Source organism: Mastomys coucha, unplaced genomic scaffold, assembly GCF_008632895.1.
Source record: "Mastomys coucha isolate ucsf_1 unplaced genomic scaffold, UCSF_Mcou_1 pScaffold3, whole genome shotgun sequence".
Lineage (NCBI taxonomy): Eukaryota > Metazoa > Chordata > Mammalia > Rodentia > Muridae > Mastomys > Mastomys coucha.
In genome coordinates, this window is record NW_022196909.1 from 42,344,528 (window position 1) to 42,364,227 (window position 19,700).

A 19,700-nucleotide genomic window follows, 5' to 3' on the forward strand; every position below is an offset into this window, starting at 1 on the left:
CGAACTCAGAAATCCGCCTGCCTCTGCCTCCCAAGTGCTGGGATTAAAGGCGTACACCACCATCGCCCGGCAAAGGTTTTAGTTTTATTCTATGCATATGGTTTTTTGCCTGTGCATCCAGAGACAGACATTGGGAACAAAAGGCAGAGATGGCCTTTTGTGTATGCAAAATGATCCCACTGCCTCACTTGTAATCACTGACACACAGTTCAAGCCACAGTTCATGCTTGGTGTCTGCAGAAGCCAGAGGAGGGAGTTGGATCTCTTGGAACTGAAGTTGTGAGCTGCTGTGTGAGTGCTGGGAACTAAACCTGGGTCCTCTGGAAGAGCAGCCAGTGCTCTTAACTGCTGAGCCATCTCTCCAGCCCAACAGTGTCCTTTTAAATGTAGAGTCATTGCCCATTGCATGGTCAGGCTGCACTGTTTAAACATTTGCTTCCTGATGATCGTGGGATGTTGCCAACTTTTGGCTGTGACAACAAGATCTGCTGGGAACATCGTGTGCTGTCTCTCTGGAATCACACTTTGGTTTCTCCTGCATAGATGCCTGGTTAGTGTAGAAGGAACCACCCAGTTGTTCAGTGTAGCTCTGTCTAGTCTCACTGGCACTCTGCCCCTGGGTTTGTTTTTAACTCAGAGTTTCTCCATGTAGTCCTGGCTGACCTGGAACTCATCTTGGAGACCTTGCTTACCTAAGGCCTCATCGAGGACACGGAAGGTTGGATTAGGACCTGGCCTTGTAACCTTACTTGACATGTAGTTTCTTCTCCCCCGGTTGTCTCCTCAGCATGTCCAGAATTCCTCTGCAGTGTGTGGAACGTGCTGATGTGATCCCCAGATTTCCCTGGTCTCCTGTTGTAGACCTTGGGGCTTTCGTATTTTCTCAGCTTCTTGAAGGAATTAGCTCTGCAGCCATCTTTCTTGTTTTTATCAGTCAAGGCTTCTAGAAATGGAATCACCAAATTCAAGAACAGTTTATATTTTGTTTGTGTGGTGGCTATTTAAGCTTCTTTTAAGAAAAATAGTTTTTTAAAAAAATCACCACACTCAGGAAGTGGTCTTTGAAAGTTTCTGATCTGGTTAGTAATTGTTTCTCTTCAGGAACTTGTGTTTATCACTGCATGTGGAACTGTGGAACCTGTGCACATTGTCCTGAGGCCTGCCTGCTGTTGACTGCACTTTGTCTCTGACCAGCAGGGGTCACTGCTGGATAGCAAACGGAGCCTGGGTTCCTCAGCTGCAGGCTTGAGGGAATAGCGTTCCGGGAATAGTCCAGAGGGGACTCCCACAAAGCATACAGCTTGGCTTCACTTTGCCCCGGGTGCCCTTAGTTCACAGCATCAGGTCTCTTCCCAGCCCCATATTTCAGCAACTCAGAATCTATCTGCCTCCTTTGTGAAGTGCTAGATTCAGACGACTGAAGATGAGAGCTTGGGAAGCCATCTGTTCCTGTGAGAAGCTCCAGAGGGACTCTGTAGAGTAGCTGTGTTGCCAGTGTGTGCTCACACCCTTCATGGTACCTGATGTCCTCTGCCTCGCTTCCTTCAAGTATGCACATATCTGACTACCAGTGCTCTTGTCCTCCTTTCTGTCTGTCTTTCTTCATCTCCCGGACACTCTCATTCACTTAAAAAATCGTATTGTTACCTTATGAGTGTTTGCCTGCATGAATTACAGGACACACCTGAGTACAGTGCCTACAGAGGCTAGAAGAGGGTGTTGAGTCTCCTGAAACTGGAGTTACAGATAGTTGTGAGCTGCCATGTGGGCGCTGGGAGCCGTCCTGGGCCCCTCCCTGTAAGAGCAGTGAATTCTCTTAATCACTGAGTCGTCTCCAGCCTCTCATCCACTTTTCCCCGGCAATATTTTTATTTACATTAATTATCATGTGTGCTGGAGTGTGGAAGTGCACACATGCACTCATGTGGGAACCAGTTCTCTTCCATCGTGAGCCCACTGGGCATCAGACTCAGGCTGTCCCTGTTGGACGTAGTCACGTCCTCTGTTGTGTGTCTCTCAACTTACCCTCTTTTCCTTTTTTTTGGGTTAATGGCCAAAAGCCCCTAAGGTGGTCTGGCGCTGTTTTACCTTTGTAGGTTTTCCCACATTGTACCTGTCCCAGCCTGTGGTAATGGATTGCTTACCTTTATGAGAACAAAGTTGAGTGCACATCAGAGTCTACATGGACTTAGAGGTTCATGCTGTGGGACCTCGGGTCCCTTCCAGGGCCTGCTATAGTTCCCTGTGCTGAATGCGCCCACGACAGGATATGCTGTTAATATTGGATGCTCCTTCCCACCATCACCAACCCTTTTTTTTTCCTCTTTGCCTTTCCACAGCTTATTAATCTACGGCAAGGGGCATCAGGGTGGGCAGTGGGAAGTACTCCCTGCCCTGATTGTTCTGTGAAATCCAAGGTGACCTCACTCATCTAGTATCTTCCTGTTAGAGTGGCCATGTCTCTCTGTGTCCGCATGTTCTCTCTTGAGTTTGCACTGTGCAAGACTTACGTTCTGACTGCATGTGTGTGGAAACTAGTTCAGGGAAGGATGGAGGTTGACCTCAGCAGCGTTGACCACCTCGCCATTTCTTACTAGCTTTCAGTTCCTTTGGATGATCTGTTTGTGATCTCTGCCTGGACCTTACTTGGCAGAGATTTAGTAATGTTTTGTTTTGCAGAGACCATCATCTGGCTCTGTAGGTCTTGTGTGTCCTTGGCAGAGTGCATTCTGGCCTGATTTTCTTAAGGGCAGGTTCTGACCTGTCCTTATGTGGCTGTTCCTTCTCCTTCCATTCGCCATTTTTCCAAATGTGTCCATAGGCTACATTCATCTGTTGGTCATGACCATAACAATATTCCATATGAGTAACTTTTTTTGTTTTTTGGGTTTTTTTTGAGACAGGGTTTCTCTGTGTAGCCCTGGCTGTCCTGGAACTCACTCTGTAGACCAGGCTGGCCTCGAACTCAGAAGTCCGCCTGCCTCTGCCTCCCAAGTGCTGGGATCAAAGGCGTGTGCCACCACCGCCCGGCTATGAGTAACTTTATTAAGCAGAAATGTTCACTTGGGCACAGTGGTGTGCGCACACACATTTCTCATTTGGGAGGCAGAGGCCATAGTGTAGCTGCAAGTTTGAGGCCAACCTGGGACATAATGAGTTCCAGCCAGTCTAAGTTTTACATAGTGATGTTCAGTTGTTTTTTTAAACTCATATTTTTGGATTTCAGAGTACAAGGGCAGGGCCTGTGGGAGGGTAGCGGGTGGCCCACATTGTGGTTTGAGTGTAGGATCGCATATGAGGGTGTGATCACACCTGGAGCAGGAAACCAGAAAGCAGCTACCCGCTTCTGTAACTCTGGGGTCATACACCCAATGTCACACACTACGTCATGCCTCCACCTCTTAACAAAGCCTGCATTCTTCCTCACCCCACTTCTGCTCCCCTGCTTTCAAACCTTGACTCTTAGGGACATACCCCAGACCAGAACACGACATAGGTAAAAATCGTGCTGCCAAGAGTTGACATGCCACTTGGTAGCAGAGCTGGACACTGCTCTTCAGCAGCCACTGGCCTGAAGTAGCTGTGACCCTGTTAGTGGGCTTGTCTGCCATTGTCTGAGCTTCTGCAGGGTGGTGACACAATCAGTCGCTGATCTAGAGAGTGGTCAATCTGATTATGTCAGTCTCCCTGCAACCTGAGCTTGGCCTCATCTTTCTGCTGTCACATTCAGAGAGGTTTGTGCCAACTCTTAAAATGTTAGGAAATGCCATTTAATTAGAAAATAACCCATTTTAGACCCATGAGCATTTGTCAGAGGAGCTGGCAGGAACACTTTGGGAGGCAGTCCGCCCACCCCCTTTGTTTCCACATGTCACTGGTGTAAAGAGCTGCTCGGGGCCATGTTGGTTTCAGGCCTGGGCACTAATTTGGAGCCAAGAGGCACCTCTTGGAAGATGTGTCCCCTGTGGTCTGTACTTTATATATATGATTCATGGAAGTACTTTGCTAGTGACAATGTAACACACATTCTGTTTGGTAATGGCTGTGTTCTTTACCTTTATAGAATTAACCCTGAATCCTCCAGAAGGAATTGTGGCAGGTAAGGGGCTTGGGAAATTTCATTATGGTTTCCTTCCAATTGCCAAAGCTGTCTTCTAATTATTTTTTTCTTCCCCTGCAGGCCCCATGAATGAAGAGAATTTTTTTGAATGGGAGGCATTGATCATGTAAGTTATGTGAATTGCATTTTTTCCCATGCTTTACTGGAAGCTAGACATAAGAATCTCTAAATGTTGAACTCTGAACTGCTGCTGGCTCAAGTGGGCCTTGTATTCCAGCTGTTACTGGGCAGACGCTGGGCAAGCATGGAGCCAAAGGAGATGGTAGCATTTCCTTAGAGCCAGTGGGAAATTTAGTTGTAAATATTAGCTCTACGTAGTTTCAAAATAGTATCTTTAAAAACTTTTTATTTAGTATTTTTTTTTCCAAGACAGGGTTTCTCTGTATAGCCCTGGCTGTCCTGGAACTCACTCTGTAGACCAGGCTGGCCTTGAACCTGCTTTTGCTTCCCGAGTGCTGGGATTTAAGGTGTGCTCCGCCAGCACCCAGCCCAGATGGTGATTTTAGTGTGCGGTACTCTTAGGAAAGAGCAATGCCTTACTCATCACCCCTTTGCTTTCACTTTACGGACAGCCCTGCGAGTGCTTCTGTGTCCCCACCACTCGGCTGCCGGTGTGCTTTGACCCAGTGCAGTCACGACACTGTTTCCCCGGAGAGTGGCACGACCCAGAGGTTTCTGTCCCCGTGACAGCCTCTCTGCAGGCTTACGTCTGGGTGTCTGGGACTTCTGGTTAGCTACAAGTTGGGGTTCAGATGACTCCATCATTGAAGCAGCTCCCTGAAACACTTCACTCACATTTACAGTTTCTTTTCTTCTTCTTTTTTTTTGTTTTGTTTTTCAAGACAGGGTTTCTCTGTGTAGCCCTGGCTGTCCTGGAACCCAGGCTGGCCTCGAACTCAGAAATCCGCCTGCCTCTGCCTCCCAAATGCTGGGATTAAAGGCGTGCGCTACCACTGCTCAGCTCCATCTATAGTTTCTTATAGAGTGCTTTGGGTTTGTTTTCTGAAGTATCTGTATGAGTATGTGTGTTTTGCCTACATGTGTGCCCATGTATTGTATGTGTGCCTGGTGTGTGTGAAGGTTAAGGGGGGTGTCAGAGTCTCTAGAACTGGAGTTACAGACAGTTATGAGCTGCCTGATGTGGGTGCTGGGAATTGAACCTGGGTCTTCTACCAGAGGAGCAGGTGCTCTTAACTGCTGAGTCATCTCTCTGGCCCTTACAAAGAGCTTTTTGAAGCAAACAAATATTCAGTGAAGAGATCCTGGGCAAGGTCTTGAAGAGTCCTGAGCACAGCTCTGTCCCTGTGGTGCTCCGTAGCACATGGTGGATTCTTGTTGGTCTTCCTGTGAGCTGCCATATGCTGGCTGTCCAGAGGCTCCGACCCCACCCTCAGGCACCACTCTCTCCTTCTCTGATACCAATCACAGCGTGTGTGACTGGCAGCCTGTGTGCGAGCTCAGCTGGCCTGTCCGCTTAACTTGCTTGGCCTCCCTTTGTACATTATTTTATCAAGGTCGCGAGCCAGACCCTTCCGGAAGGAGGATGGTCTTAGCACCTATCATAGAGAAAGTTAAGTCAGAGTATTTCTTTATGACCCAACTTGGGTGGTCTGTCTGAATGCTGAAGCCTGACCCAGAGGAAGGACTTAGAAACCAGGAAGCTAAACAAAACAACATGTGTATTTTTATCTATCTATCTATCTTATATATATATATATCTGTATCTCATGCAGTGGTCATGGTAAATGAGCCTCAAATAGTATGGGTGGCTTTCCTAGTAGGAACAGGGCCCTCACAGCGGCAGGTAAGCACGGGGTCCTAGGGACCTGCAGGAATAGCATTGCAGCTGAAGAGCCAGGGGTTGTTCCTTCCCCTTCTCCTCCCCTCCCCACCTCTGCTTCTCATTGCCTGTTTGCCTTCTCTGGCTCCCAGTTCTTGCATTGCTCTTGTTCCAGAGTGAGCTCGTGGCTTCTAGCCCCAAGCTAGATTTTGTGATATTTAACTTATAGTCATGTTGCTTGGAAATAGAAACAGTGGGACTCTGGCTCTAATGTTCTCTGGTCCAGACTTTCTTCTTTCTACTTTAGATGCGCAAGAAAATGAAGTTAGGTTAGCCTGAGGAAACTGCACTCTGTAATCAGTTCCTTGTTAGTGAATGCAGATTTCAACTAGTTGTAGGGTTTCAGGTTGGATTTTGTTGGTCTGGAGGGCAGGATAGGGAAAGAGGGTTGGCTATAGGACCATGAGCTCTGAGCAAGAATGGTTTGTTTACTTCTGTGCTTATAGCACATTGCGGTCGCCCCGCCCCGCCCCGCCCCCTGCATACCCAGAACCCTGTAAGTGCGTCAGAGCACTGCCACACAACTATGCCCAAGCTCTCTTTAATTTTGAGACAGGGTTTCGCTAAGTTCACCAGGCTGGTCTTGAACTCATTCCTGTGGCCCAGGGATGCCTTGAACTTTTGATCCGTTTTTCTCAGCTTGCTGACTGGCTAGGTATTACAGGCCTGGCACATTTGTTCCTAAAGACCTACAGGTCGGCCTAGGAAAAGCGCTGGTAATTTTTGCCTGTGAGCGTTAGCTTATGCATGAGAGCTGAGTGGAAGTAAGGAGTTTGGTTGATTTTAAAGTCATCTATCCAGGACCGAGAGCAAGACCGCAGACCTTACTTATATCTGTCTCAGGCCTTACTGCCTGCTGGCTCACATTTCTTCTAAGTCCCCTGGAGTCTGTGTGCAGTGTGGTACAGTTGTGCCTTGTGTCCTTGAGGGATATGTCCCAAGTTTCCGGGAGATGCTGGAAACCATGAACTGATCATGGGCCATAACAACAATCATAATAGCTAGTAAAATAGAATACCTGGCTGGGTGTAATGGTACATACCTTTAATGCCAGCACCTAAGAGGCAGTGGATGTATGAGCATGAGGCCATCCTGGTCTTCCTAGTGAGTTCTAGGACAGCCAGGGCTGTATGAGAGACATTGTCTCAAAAAAAACAATCGGCTAGCCAGCCACCCAAACAACCAACTAAACCTACCCCGGAAAATTTGATAATATTCTATAATAAATTTATTTAAATTTAGGAATCATTTCTGGAAATTGCTGATTACTAGATCACAATTTGAAGCCAGACAAGAGGGATGTTTGTGTTGTTTTTCTGGGATGAAGAGGCCTGTAGCCAGGGCTGCCCCAAGCCAGGTCATTGCTGTGGGCCTGGCAGGTGGAGCTCCGTTTACTTTTCTTTCACTTACTTTTCAGTGCTGGGGATCAAACTCTGGGCCTCCAGCCATGCCCCTGGGCCTTGTTTGCTTTTAAAGAAGCAGGTGATCATGTGTGTGAACTGAAGCATATGATCATGTGATCATGTGTGTGAACTGATGTGTGGCCTGTCTGTTTCATCTGACATGTCCTGTGTCAACACAGGCACACCTGTGCTTGCTCATATGCCCTCAGAGCGGCGCGCCTGCCATAGGAGCAGCAGTTGTTAGGAGGCCTGCAGAGGTCAGGGCACCTGATGACTCTAATATTTGGAAGGTGTTGGCTCCTATGTATCCACAGTAGATGGGTTTAGACGCTTAGTAAAGAATAGCTGAGTTCTCTAGTTTGGATTTTTAAAAGTGCATTGTTAAAAGTCTGTTGAGTTAACTATTACTAATTTTATATAAACAGTATAAAGTTAAATATTTTGAAAACCTGTCTTAAAAAGTAATTAGAACTGGTTTTTGGGAGAGCGCGTTTGTGTTTGAATAGGGCTTTTGCGTTAGTATGGAATTCCCCTGCTTCAAGATCTAGTGACTTTGTGGGTTTTGGTCCTGTTCCAGACCCTTCACAAACAAGAGGCCGTTTACCAATGTTCTTAGAACATCTATGAAGGAATTAACTGTCCCCCTGTGGGTTTGTCTCACCCTGCTGTTTTGGCAGAAAGCTGGCTGGGCTTTTATTCTTTGGTGAGTGGGGGCCTCTCCTCCCTCAGATTCTTGGTGGTTTCTAGGGCCTCCTGTGGACACCGTGGAAACCCGATACTTACTGCTGGCTTTGTCACTGCCCTCCTGCATGGCCTGTCACTGGATTTGTGCAGGCCGAGCACTGAGGGTACTGTTTGATGCCTTGGTTCTCGTGTGTACACGAGGCTTGTCACTGGTTGTGTTGTTCTGTTTTCATCATGGTGACAAATGCCAGAGACAACAACTTACTGTTTGTGAGAGCCATGTGGGACAAAGCTGCTTCCTGTTGGTGGCCAGGAAGCAGGAAGGGAGGAGAGGACTAGCCAGGGACAAGATCCATCCTCCTGAGGCACCCGGCACTCTCCAACAGCCTGGTCAGCTGTGCACTCATATTCCCTTCACCCAGTGAGGAAGCCAGGCCCTGGAACCCTGCCAGCTGTGGCCCCATTTTCAATACAGAAGTGCTGGGGACACGTCAGGTTCCCTGGAGCAGGTGTTGCAGATGGTTGTGAGCTGCCCAGTGTGGGTTCTTGGAACTGAACTCAGCGCTCTGCAAGAACAGCAAGTGCTCTTAATCGCTGGGCCACCTTTTAGCTGCTTAGGTGGTTTCCTTCAGTGGACCGTGCTTTAGCATTGTATGTAACCAAAGGTTAGAGGCTTTCTTTCCTAATTTCTTTATAAGCTTAATAACTGTATTAGTTACTTTCCCATTGTTCTGATAAAATATAGTGACAAAAGCAAATTATGAGAGAAAGGATTGACAGACCGTGGCTGCACATACCTTTGCCTTCCATCCCAGCCCCCGGGAGGCAGAGGCCAGCCTGTCTGTAGAGCAGGTTCCAGGACAGCACCAGCAGAGAGGGAAAGGGGTAATCCTTTCCTTCAGCTCACAGTTTGAGGATAGAGTCCATTATGGTGGAGTGTGAGCCGGTGTCACAGCATCAGAGTCGGGAAGCAGAGGGGTGAGGGCTTGTGTGAAGTGTTTTGTCTCCATGTATGTCTGTAGACTGCACGATACAGTGGAGACTGGGGGAAATGGTGTTCTTGGGACTGGAGTTAGGATGGTGGTGGGTCACTGAATGCATGCTGGGAATTAAACCTGCCTCCTGGAAGAGTAGCAAGTGCTCTAAACCACTGAGCAGCTCTCTGGCCCTTAACACCTTTTTTTATTTGTGTGGCAGTTAGGGTGGGTCTTCCCATCGCTGCTAACCTGATTCAGATCAACCCTCCCAACAGATGCAGAGGCTCACCTGCTAGGTAGGCACAGATGTTGTCAGGTTGGCAGTGAGTGCTAACTACCCCCGTAGCTTGGAGCTCTCCACACTTCTAGTCATCCTGGATCCTTTTCAGTTAGTGTGTGTGGAGTGCAGTCAGCCTGCACTCTTTGCCTGTGGCTGTCCTCATGCCTCAGAGCCTTTTGTTGAATTTCCCCATTGAGTAAGTAATCTTGGTGTCATTGTCAAAGGTCAGTATAGATTAAGATGCCAGGCCTTAGTTTTGGACGTCCTAGGTGTGTGCCGTCCTTACGCCATGCACCTTACTGTCTGGTTGTAGCTCTAGTCTTGTTTTTTCTGTTAGACTTCAGGCTGTTCCAGGTGCCATGAATTTCCATGCACACAATCTTTTCTGCAGTATTCCTGTTGGGGTTTTGTGGAATCGTCAGATGAGTCTGTAGGATGTTGCTGTTTGAATAACATTGTAAGTGTGGTGTTTGGCTGTTCAGGTTCTCAGATTCTCAGCCTTGAGAGCTTCATTCCCATCACTCACTCACTCACGGTGATACAATCTAAAGTTACACACAGGAAAGCCTGCAGAACTTCGGTGCTCGGTCTTCTCGAGAAGGACGTAGGATGAAGGGGGCGCTTGTCTTTTTGCTTACATCTGTCTGTATTAGAATATGTTCCAGCATGAGTAAGGTTAGCATTTGTTAGACAAGTGAATGCTATGTTCTGTTAGAATTTACTGTAAAGTTCTTACAGTTGACAGGCTTAGTGCCTCTCAAATCCTGCAGGTATGTTGAAGATTTTTTAGTAGTGTCTCTATCTCAAAGACATTAGGATGTGGCCGTGACTCCTTTGGATAGAGTTGACCTGGAATTCCAATGCAGCAAACCCTGGTTGTCACTACCCTGGTTCTAGCCCTGGAAGAAACTTTTGAATACCAAGAAGAAGCAGGGTGTCCCTATCCATCCAAGTTGCTGGGACAGCAAAGGTGCATGCGGCCCCTTTTTCTAGTCACAGCTTCCTACAGTGGTGTCCATCCTGGGAACAGATGAGTTTCTGATGACCCTGCTGCCTAGCCAGCCAGTCCCATCAGCCTGGCATGTGGCCAGATGTGTGGTGCATGCATCTCCTTGTCACATGTTCTGGGCCCTGGTGAGGTAGGAACAGCTGCCCGGGGGTTCAGAGGCAGAAGGTGTCAAACAGCCTGCAGCATCAGGAGGCTGCTCTGAGCCTCTGTCTTCAGGCACAGGGTTCACCTTGCAGCACCTAGCAGTGAAAGGCAGGCTCTGGCTGGAGTTCCTTGTGTACCTGTGTGTTGCTGGTATGATCTGAGGCAGCTCTGGAGGACGGGCTCAGTTAGGCAGTGAGCTGGAGCAAGGATAACATGGCAGTTGGTCCTCGTCCTCCACGATTCTCTCACAGACAAAGAAGCCAATGATTCTCTGCTGGGAGATCTAAGGTAGCCAGAGTTGGCAGTCAGGGATGGAAGGTGTTTGTAGGCACCGGGGATTGGCGTGTGCTTCGGGTGTCTAATTTCTTTTCTTGTCTTTGGGGTGAGGATCTTCACTCCCAGCAGTGGGGAGTGAAACCTGTTCAGAAGCTCTGTCGGGCTGTTCTCTGTTCTGGAGCAGGAAGCCTCTGTGGCATTCCCTACCTTTGGCGGGCTTGTCCTGCACAGTTGGCCTCTTTGTGGCATTCCCTACCTTTGGCAGGCTTGTCCCTGCACAGTTTGCCACCTGCATACCTGTTCAAGTGGCAGGCATGCTAGAAAAGCAAAAAAAACCCCAGTTTAAACCAGTAGTAAGCCCGAGTGTTCACACACAGCTTTGCTATTTCAGATGTGGGCGCACTTGAGGAAATGTTGGGTCATGCTTCTGAGGCTGTGAACAACCCAGTAGACTTTTTTTTTTTTTAAATTTTAAAGAAAGCCCTATTATGAGAAACAAAGACCTGTTATCAAAGCGTTGAGCAAACGCCACGGAGCTCATTCCAAGGACACTGCCCATTTGTTTTCTCATTCTAGACTCAGAGGTGCCAGGTATAACGAGGCCCTCCAGGGTGGCTTCTCTGTCTCAGAACGTCAGTTTGTGTCTGTGTCTGTCTCTTTCTCTCCTTTTGAGGCAGGATTTCTCTATTATGTACTCCTGGCTGGCCTAGAATGCTCCATATAGACCAGGCTGGACTTGAACTCACAGAGGTCTGCTTGTTTCTGCCTTCTAAGTGCTGGGCAGAATAGTGTGCACCACCATGCCTGACTGTAACTGTAACTGGAAGTAACCTGGGTTACCTCCAGGATGGTATCTTTGTTTATTAACCTTCCGACTGCAATTTTAGGGACTGCATTGTGCACCTTACCCCCGTGCCTCAATGGTAAATAGCAGCAGGCCCCTTGACCAACTTTTCTTTTTTGAGTATCATAAAAGTTTATAGTAAGAAGTTTCATATGAAAATGTACAAGGCCCAATTCTCTGTCAGTCAGACAGGCCCTTAGGGAGAGGTGTGAACACACTGCTTGAGCAGCCATTGTTTAAACAATTTCCAGGGCTTGTGGCATGATGAAGCTGTTTGCCGTGTGACCCCCATTCTGATGCTACCCTGCTGCCCGCTGGTTACCGGCTCCACACGCTCACGGATCACATAAAGGGATCAAAGCCCCGGAGTATTCCGTGTGCATGTCTGCCACTGTTTAACTTTGGTGACAGATCCTTGTCTGTAAGCTTCTTCAGTTTGGGGTGGGCTTGCTCATGGTGACTCCTCTGTGGGCTTGGTGCCACGGTGAGGGGTGAGCCCCCTTGACTCTCTTAATGCAGAAGGATGGTGAGTGCTCATAGGTGACAGTCACCCAGCCTTAGTGCTAGATCGACCGAGAGGACAGAAAGCCCAGGGTCCATCCAGCCCCCTACAGCATGAGCGAGGAAAACTCAGCTGGACCACACCCTGTGAAGGCGGCCACGCTGCTTCCCAGGGCATCCTCTGCCCTGGCCCGGTGCCAGGGCCCCAGGGGACTGTCAGGCTGCTTGTCATCCCTCCAAGCAGGAGAGCTAGGCACTGTTTTTTTGAAGTAGCACGAGATCACTTTCCACAGTCAAGGCTTGTCACTGAGAAAAACTTGGCTAACAAGACACTGCATTGTTCTTTCGAAGCTCTGGGTGTGACTGCAAACGAAATTAAAGCTTTTTTAAATTTTGTCTTTCTTTCTTAATCGTGGCGATAAATAGCGCAGCTAGCATTTTACGTCTGTATATCACTGTTGTAAAATAACTTATCAAAACTGTAAGCAGGTTTGTACTGCTGTTTTTTATGGAGGTGTCTCATCTGTGTGTGAGGTATGTGTGTGTACATGTACATATGTGTGTATGCAAATGCATATGTGTGCCACATGCTTGTGTGTGGAGGCATCAGCCTCAGGACAGCTGTCTAGCTTGATTTTAGGGACGGGGTCTCTCATTGGCCGGGGGTTTGCTGATTTGGTGAGCCAAGGGGACTCCCCTCCCTGGCTCCACCTCTCCAGTGTCTGGGTCAGAGTCGAGTGCCCTGCCTTTGTGTTCGTGATTGGGGTGAGCCCTGGTTCTCGAGCCTGCACAGCAAGCACTTTGCAGAGTCCACTGTTTACTCGATACAGGTTGCTTTTCCCCCAGAGTTATTTTGTGTAATTTAAGTGTATTTGTGCATCTGTATGTACACGTGTGTCATAAGTGCAAGTGTCCACAGATGCCAGCAGAATTGGATCCTCTTGTAGCTGGAGTTAATGTGATTACATGCTCCCCAATGTCGCTCTCAAAATCAGACTTCAGTCCCCCGCAGAGCTGTGACAGCTGAGTCACCCCTCCTGTCCTAATTCACCTTAGTTTTTGTTTTTTGTTTTGTTTTGTTTTGAGACAAGATCTTGTGTAGACCAGGTTGTTCTAGACATTAGGCTCCACTGCATCCAGAAAAGTTTGTACATTGAGAAAGTCTTTTCTACTAAGTAAAGATGGCTTTTGAATCAATATCTTTTTATTTCCCCTCCATTTAATATCTTCAATTCTCTGTGGAGCCATGGGCCTAACATGGATCCTGTCTGTGGAAATCCTGTGGGGAGGTCTTTCTGTCTTAGACCTGCTTAGACAGGGAAACAGAGCTCTTTCTTTTCTTTCTTTTTTTTTTTTTATTTAAAGATTTATTTATTTATTATATGTGAGTACACTGTACTTGTCTTCAGACACTTCAGAAGAGGTAGTCAGGTCTCATTATGATGGTTGTGAGCCACCATGTGGTTGCTGGAATTTGAACTCAGGACTTTTTGAAGAGCAGTCAGTGCTCTTACCCGCTGAGCCATCTCTCCAGCCCCCTCTTTATTTTCTTTTAAACATATATTTTAATTTTTTTGTTTTTTGTTTTTTTGTTTTTTGTTTTTTGAGACAGGGCTTCCCTGTGTAGTCCTGGCTGTCCTGGAACTCACTCTGTAGACCAGGCTGGCCTCGAACTCAGAAATCCACCTGCCTCTGCCTCCCAAGTGCTGGGGTTAAAGGCATGCGCCACTACTGTCCAGCTCATATTTTAATTTTTAACTGTTTTCCTATGCTGTTTATGCTGGTGTCCAACTTCAAATCCTCTTGTGTTTGCCTTGTGAGTGTGGATGTTGAGTCAGGTATGCCACCCTTCCTACTTCACTGTTGATGCAGGGCCTGGTTCTCTCAGAGAGTGTGAGCAGGGCCTTTTCTTACTGCTGTGTTGGCTGTTCCAAGATGATCTCACCCATGTTAATGCAGGAAGCTTAGAGCCAGCATTTCTGCCTTACTGACTATGTATGTAGTGGACAGTGTCCACCGTCTTTGAACTGCTGGCATGGGTCTCATTAGTCAGGTTTGGAAGGGAAGGGCAGGTTTAGCTCCTCATCTATGTGTACAGACTCTACTTGATTACGATCTGCCAAAATTGACACCTTGAATCCTCATAGGAGCTGGACCTCATGCCCACAGTCACCTCCGTAGGTCCTACAGTGTGCTTGAGTTTCTCTGTGGTGCAGTTACTGTGCAAAGCTCTGCGGCTGTGCCTCAGGCTGAAATGGACGGAGATGGGCTCTCCAGGGAGAGAAAGCAGCAGGTCCACAGAGTTTTTGCACCATTTTATTTTAGGCTGTGATCAGATCCCTGTCCCGCATCCGAGTTGCGGCTGGCGTTGCGAATGTGTCTCTTTCCTGGTTTGCAGGGGCCCTGAGGACACTTGCTTTGAGTTTGGTGTTTTTCCCGCCATCCTGAGTTTCCCGCTTGACTACCCCTTGAGCCCTCCGAAGATGAGGTTCACGTGTGAGATGTTCCATCCCAACAGTAAGTGTGTGTAACTGCGCTTGAAGGCAGCAGAAGGGACGCTGTTAAGAAGGGACAGGGAGGGCCTGCAGACACATGGCTGCTCACACTTCTGCAGTGGCTCTCAGCAGGAAGCTGTGACAAATGAGTTACAGTGTGAGCACCAGGAGTGACGCTTTGGAGCTTAATGTAGAGGGGAAAATGTGTGCACTTAACACTGGCTGTTGGCCCAGCCATCCTGTGTTAATGGGTTTACTAGAACTTTCAGGCCTTGGGTGCTTTGTGGCCTACATTGGTCACACTGTCATTTTTAGTGATGGACAATTGGAATTGGGCTAGAGAGATGGCTTAGTGGTTTAAAGCACTTGCTGCTCTTGCAGAGGACCCAGATTTGGTTCCCAGCACCCACATCGTTGCTCACAACTCAGACTCCTGGGAATCTGGTCCCCCTGCTGGCCTCTCTGGAACTAGGCTGTCGTACAGTGCACAGACATGTACACAACAAAAGTCATGTACATTAAACCGCGGGCCCAGCCCAGTGGTCCTACAGCGGAGTACGCTGGAGTTAGCCTACGTGTGGACACTGGACATGGTAGGAATCCCTAGAGAAACAGTTCCTGTCACTTAGGCTCGGGACGGGGACACATGCGCTGGGTTGACTGGGGAATAGGCGAGGCCTCACTCATGCTCTGAGTTCCACCTCTGTCTAGAAGGGGCCATGATGCTGTCAGCGACTGTGCCCTGACTGGGATTAGGGCTTTCTTCTTCTTCTTCTTTTTTTTTTCTTTTGGTTTTTCGAGACAGAGTTTCTCTATATAGACCAGGCTGTCCTGGAGCTCACTCTGTAGACCAGGCTGGCCTTGCTTTTTTTTTTTTTTTTTTTAAAAGATTTATTTTATTTATTTTATGTGTATGAGTACACTGTAGCTGTACAGATGGCTGTGAGCCATCATGTGTGTGGCTGCTGGGAGTTGAACTCAGGACCTCTGCTGGCCCCACTCGCTCTGGCGTAATTCACTGTGGCTATCTTCAGACGCACCAGAAGAGAGTGTCAGATCTCATTACAGATGGTTGTGAGCCACCATGTGGTTGCTGGGATCCGAACTCAGGACCTTCGGAAGAGCAGTAAGTGCTCTTACCTGCTGAGCCATCTCGCCAGCCCCGGCTTCTTTCTTCTTTTATAAGTCACTATTATACATAAGAGAAATTTGATGGAGGCTTTGTATTACTCAGGATGGTCTTCCTGTCTCTCTCTCCCAAGTGCTGAATTCCATGCACGTGTGCCCATGCTAAACTTACATAAGAGAAACCGACAGAGTGTTGTATTTTGAATGATAGCATTTAGGATAGTGTTTCTTGTAAATGTTTTTCATTGCCACTGATAATCCTGATCTTTTTGCCTGTGGGGCTGAAATTCAAGTAGAATATTCTATTTTGTAAAAATAAAACATTTACTTACTTGACACCAGGGTTTTTTTTTTTTAATTTCAGTTTTACTTGTATGAATGTTTGCCTGTAAGTATGCTATTGTAACAGACAGAGGCCAGAAGACTGAGTCAGATCCCTGGGAGTTAAGGACGGCTCTGAGCCACCGTGTGGGTGTTGGGAATGGAACTCTGGTTCTCTGGAAGAGCATGCAGTACTTATAGCTGCCGAGCCGCCTCTCCAGCCCAGATGGATGTCTTTGTATCTTATAAAAATAATTTTGCACCAGGTCTGGTGCTAAATGCCTCCCTTTCTCTGCACTTAAGGAATTCAGTTGCTTTGCCTCTGCTCCAGCTACACGGACATGGACTCTGGTGGTGGGGGTGGCCCCGCCACTTGAGTTAGGGATGTCTAAACACCTGCTCTGCAGGCCCCAGGAAGGATCTTGCTCTCTGGGAACTTGAGTTTGGAATACTTGACCACACATCTTTCACTTCCTCCTTTTGGTGATAATGCTCAGAGAAATATGTAACAAGGTAGAATCCAGTTGTGACTGGTCTGTGTTAGACAGACCTGGTCCCAAGCCTCCTTGTCAGTGACCACAGGACCCGATCAGTCCGCTGCAGGTCTGGCCCGCTGCTGGCAGGCTTCTCTGGGATCTGTGCCTACAGGAAACTGTGTTTCAGCTGTACACACAGCTGGGCCTCTGCCTAGAGCTTCCTCACACAGTGACGCCGTCTCTGACTTTTGCAGTCTACCCTGATGGCAGAGTCTGCATCTCCATCCTGCACGCTCCCGGTGATGATCCCATGGGTTACGAGAGCAGTGCTGAGCGGTGGAGCCCAGTGCAGAGTGTGGAGAAGATCCTGCTCTCCGTGGTGAGCATGCTGGCAGGTGAGCCTGGGCCTTCTCTTTTCTGGGTTTGTACCAGGTCTGTACGTCACAAGTGTGAGCACACCTCCAGGGTTATAGACTGTAAGACTGGCCAGTGTATCCTCAGGTCTGTACGTCACAAGTGTGAGCACACCTCCAGGGTTATAGACTGTAAGACTGGCCAGTGTATCCTCAGTGGTTGGCTGCAGTTTGCTAGTCTCTCATCTTTGGCATTCTGATTTATTGGGGCCCCACTGTGTGTCACAGTGCAGGGGTCTAATGCTCAGTGCAACAGATACCTCAGTGTGCAGTGCCTTCAAGAGCTTACAAACCCAGCCATAGTAACTGGCCAGTGTAGTAACCCTGACCTGCAGAAGCTACTTTGGGATGAGTTGGGATGACCTGCAGTGGCTACTTTGGGATGAGTTGGGATGCCAAGATTGACAAGGGAGGAGGAAGCATTTGGGGCTGAGGATCAGCTACCCAGGGGCAGGAGCCCTGGGACTGAGCCTCGTGGGCAGCCTGGGAGCTGCATTGGATGCCACTCCTCAGTTGTGCCTTAGAAGGACTATCGTGTGGAGCTGGTGGGTGCTGGGATTGGGATAGGAGCAAAGCATTGATGCTGTCTGGTGTCGGCCACTTGGACATTCCCAGCCAAGAGAATGGGTGAGCTGAGAGGGGCTGAAGGGCCCCAGAGCCCTCAGCTCATGTGTGAGGACTTGCATTGCTGACCAGAGCATGGCCACAGTGTCTGGGGAGGCACAGAAGGAGCAGGGTTCAGATAAGAGAAGTTGGGTGTGTGGGAGAAAGGAGTCCCTGTCCCCTAAGGGGCTGGCCCAGCCTCCCTTCCTCAGGCAGAAGTCCCCTTTCCTGCCCACAGTGACCCTCTGGAGATCTGTGGTGTCTTGAGATGAAATGGGGGTGGGGCTGCTCACTCTGCTGTCACTCAGTTTCCTTTCTTCTCAGAGCCCAACGACGAGAGTGGAGCGAACGTAGATGCTTCCAAGATGTGGCGGGATGACCGCGAGCAGTTCTACAAGATCGCCAAGCAGATCGTACAGAAGTCTCTGGGGCTCTGAGGCTACCCCGTGTCACACTGAGCAGTCCAGCGCTGTCCTCAAGAACATGTGGCGACAGTGCTGCCGTGCCAACACCAACACTGGCAGCTGCAGAGCCACAGCCCCCATTGTTTCTTCCTTTCCACCCCAGTGGGGCAGCTCCCTAGATCATGACTGGGATAATGACAGCCGCTGTGCTGCAAGACTTCTCCTGCCACGCGCGCCTCGGGGAGGGCCCGGGCTATCCTTACTACCTCTCCCAGCCACGGGGTCCTCACCTCTGTCCCTTCCTGTCGTCTGCCAGGGACTGGATACCAATGCTGCTCCCTCTGAGGACATGGGGCCTTAGAAAAAGCAGTGCAGGCCTGTTGTCCCCGCCTCTCAGTTCCCAGCTGTCCCAGGAAGCATTCTGAGCTTCTTTTGACACTTTGCACTTAGAAGCCTAGGTTGCCTTTGGCATGGTGACAGAGGCTTGCTGTGTGTGTCACAGATGTCACCGTAGCCCCTTCCAGGGGATGCTTTGTAAATGGGTTCATGAGAAGTGGGGACATGGGCCAGCAAGACTGCTGCTTTTTCTGGTTGCATCCATGTCTGAGTTAGTGGTGCACACTCGACAGGTGGGACCGCCAGAGCTTTAGTGTGGGTCTCACCTGAGGGCTCTGCATACACATCATAGCTGCACCAGGTTTAGCTCTTGGATCAAATTGCTCTTTGCTGTCAGGGTTGGAAGGGAATCTGCCACTAGGTGCTCAACAGAGGAGCTCCTTCTGAACTGGATGGGCTGGGAAGCTTGTGTGGTGCAGGCCAGGGTAGAGGGTGTCTGACAGCAGGACCTGCTGAGCCACAGTGCCCACGCAGACCCCACAAGCAATAACAGATCTGCAGTGTAGTGGATGCTTGGCCTTTTCTAAACAGGTTACATTTAAACCCGAGTTTCTATTTTTAAGATGCAGCTTATCTGGGGTTGTACCGCAGATCTCCCTGCGCACTGTCTGCTTCTGTCCCGTGCCCACGGCAGTGGCCAGCACTGTATATGTCTCATGGTGTTAATATCCCAGCTCTGGGGCTCCAGGGGGCACCTGTGGGGACCTTGTGCTTTCCTTCTCACGGGGAGTCCGGTCTATTTGAAATGCAACAGTCTGGGGTTGGAAGGTGCAGGAAGGCAGTTGTACCGAAATAGTATTGTAGGCCTCTGATAAGAAGGCCTCTCTGTAAGGAAGTACTCTGTGTGGGGAGATGTCCACACACACAGTGGCCACAGGGCATGTTGCCATCCTCAGGCCTCCCTGGCAAGTACGGGAGGAAGAGAGGCAGTCTCTTTGCAAAACAAAGTATTTTTATTCATTTGTATTTATTAAATGAAAAAAAAAAAAGAATTCTGTGGTGTCCCTCTTCTGAGGTGGACTTTAATTGCTGTTAAATAAAACTGTGTACCTGTCCTCACAGTGTCGTGTGGTGCTCGCTTGGAATCTTTGGGAACCCGAGCCTCGGTCACCCCAGGGCTGGATGGAGGTTGCTGGGGGACGATGAAGGGCAGTCTGTGTTTTTGGTTGAGGGAGGCTTGCTTCCAGAGACCCAGTAGGAGATTCTACAAGGGATGGAACAGCAAAAGCCACGCCCCCCAGACATAGATGCCTGACTGAGTTCTCCAACTCCGTTATCCTGTGCTATCTTATCTAGCATGTAGACAGTGCCCCAAGCTCCCAGCATTCTGGCTGGACTCCACCCCCAGTCAACTGATCACAGCCAGGTATGCCCCGCCCCACTGTT

The 19,700-nt window shown here is 48.8% G+C and overlaps 1 protein-coding gene across 1 annotated transcript in view; it reads left to right on the forward strand.

Moving 5' to 3' along the window:
- The window catches only part of Ube2g2 (ubiquitin conjugating enzyme E2 G2), a 23,619-nt gene extending 4,246 nt beyond the window's left edge, over positions 1–19,373 (forward strand). The window contains exons 2-6 of the mRNA XM_031347652.1: positions 4,064–4,099; positions 4,181–4,226; positions 14,477–14,595; positions 16,753–16,893; positions 17,839–19,373. Coding sequence (XP_031203512.1) covers positions 4,064–4,099; positions 4,181–4,226; positions 14,477–14,595; positions 16,753–16,893; positions 17,839–17,951 — 455 coding nt within the window. The 3' untranslated portion in view covers positions 17,952–19,373. The remainder of the gene's footprint in view (positions 1–4,063; positions 4,100–4,180; positions 4,227–14,476; positions 14,596–16,752; positions 16,894–17,838) is intronic.
- Positions 19,374–19,700: the final 327 nt, after the last annotated feature.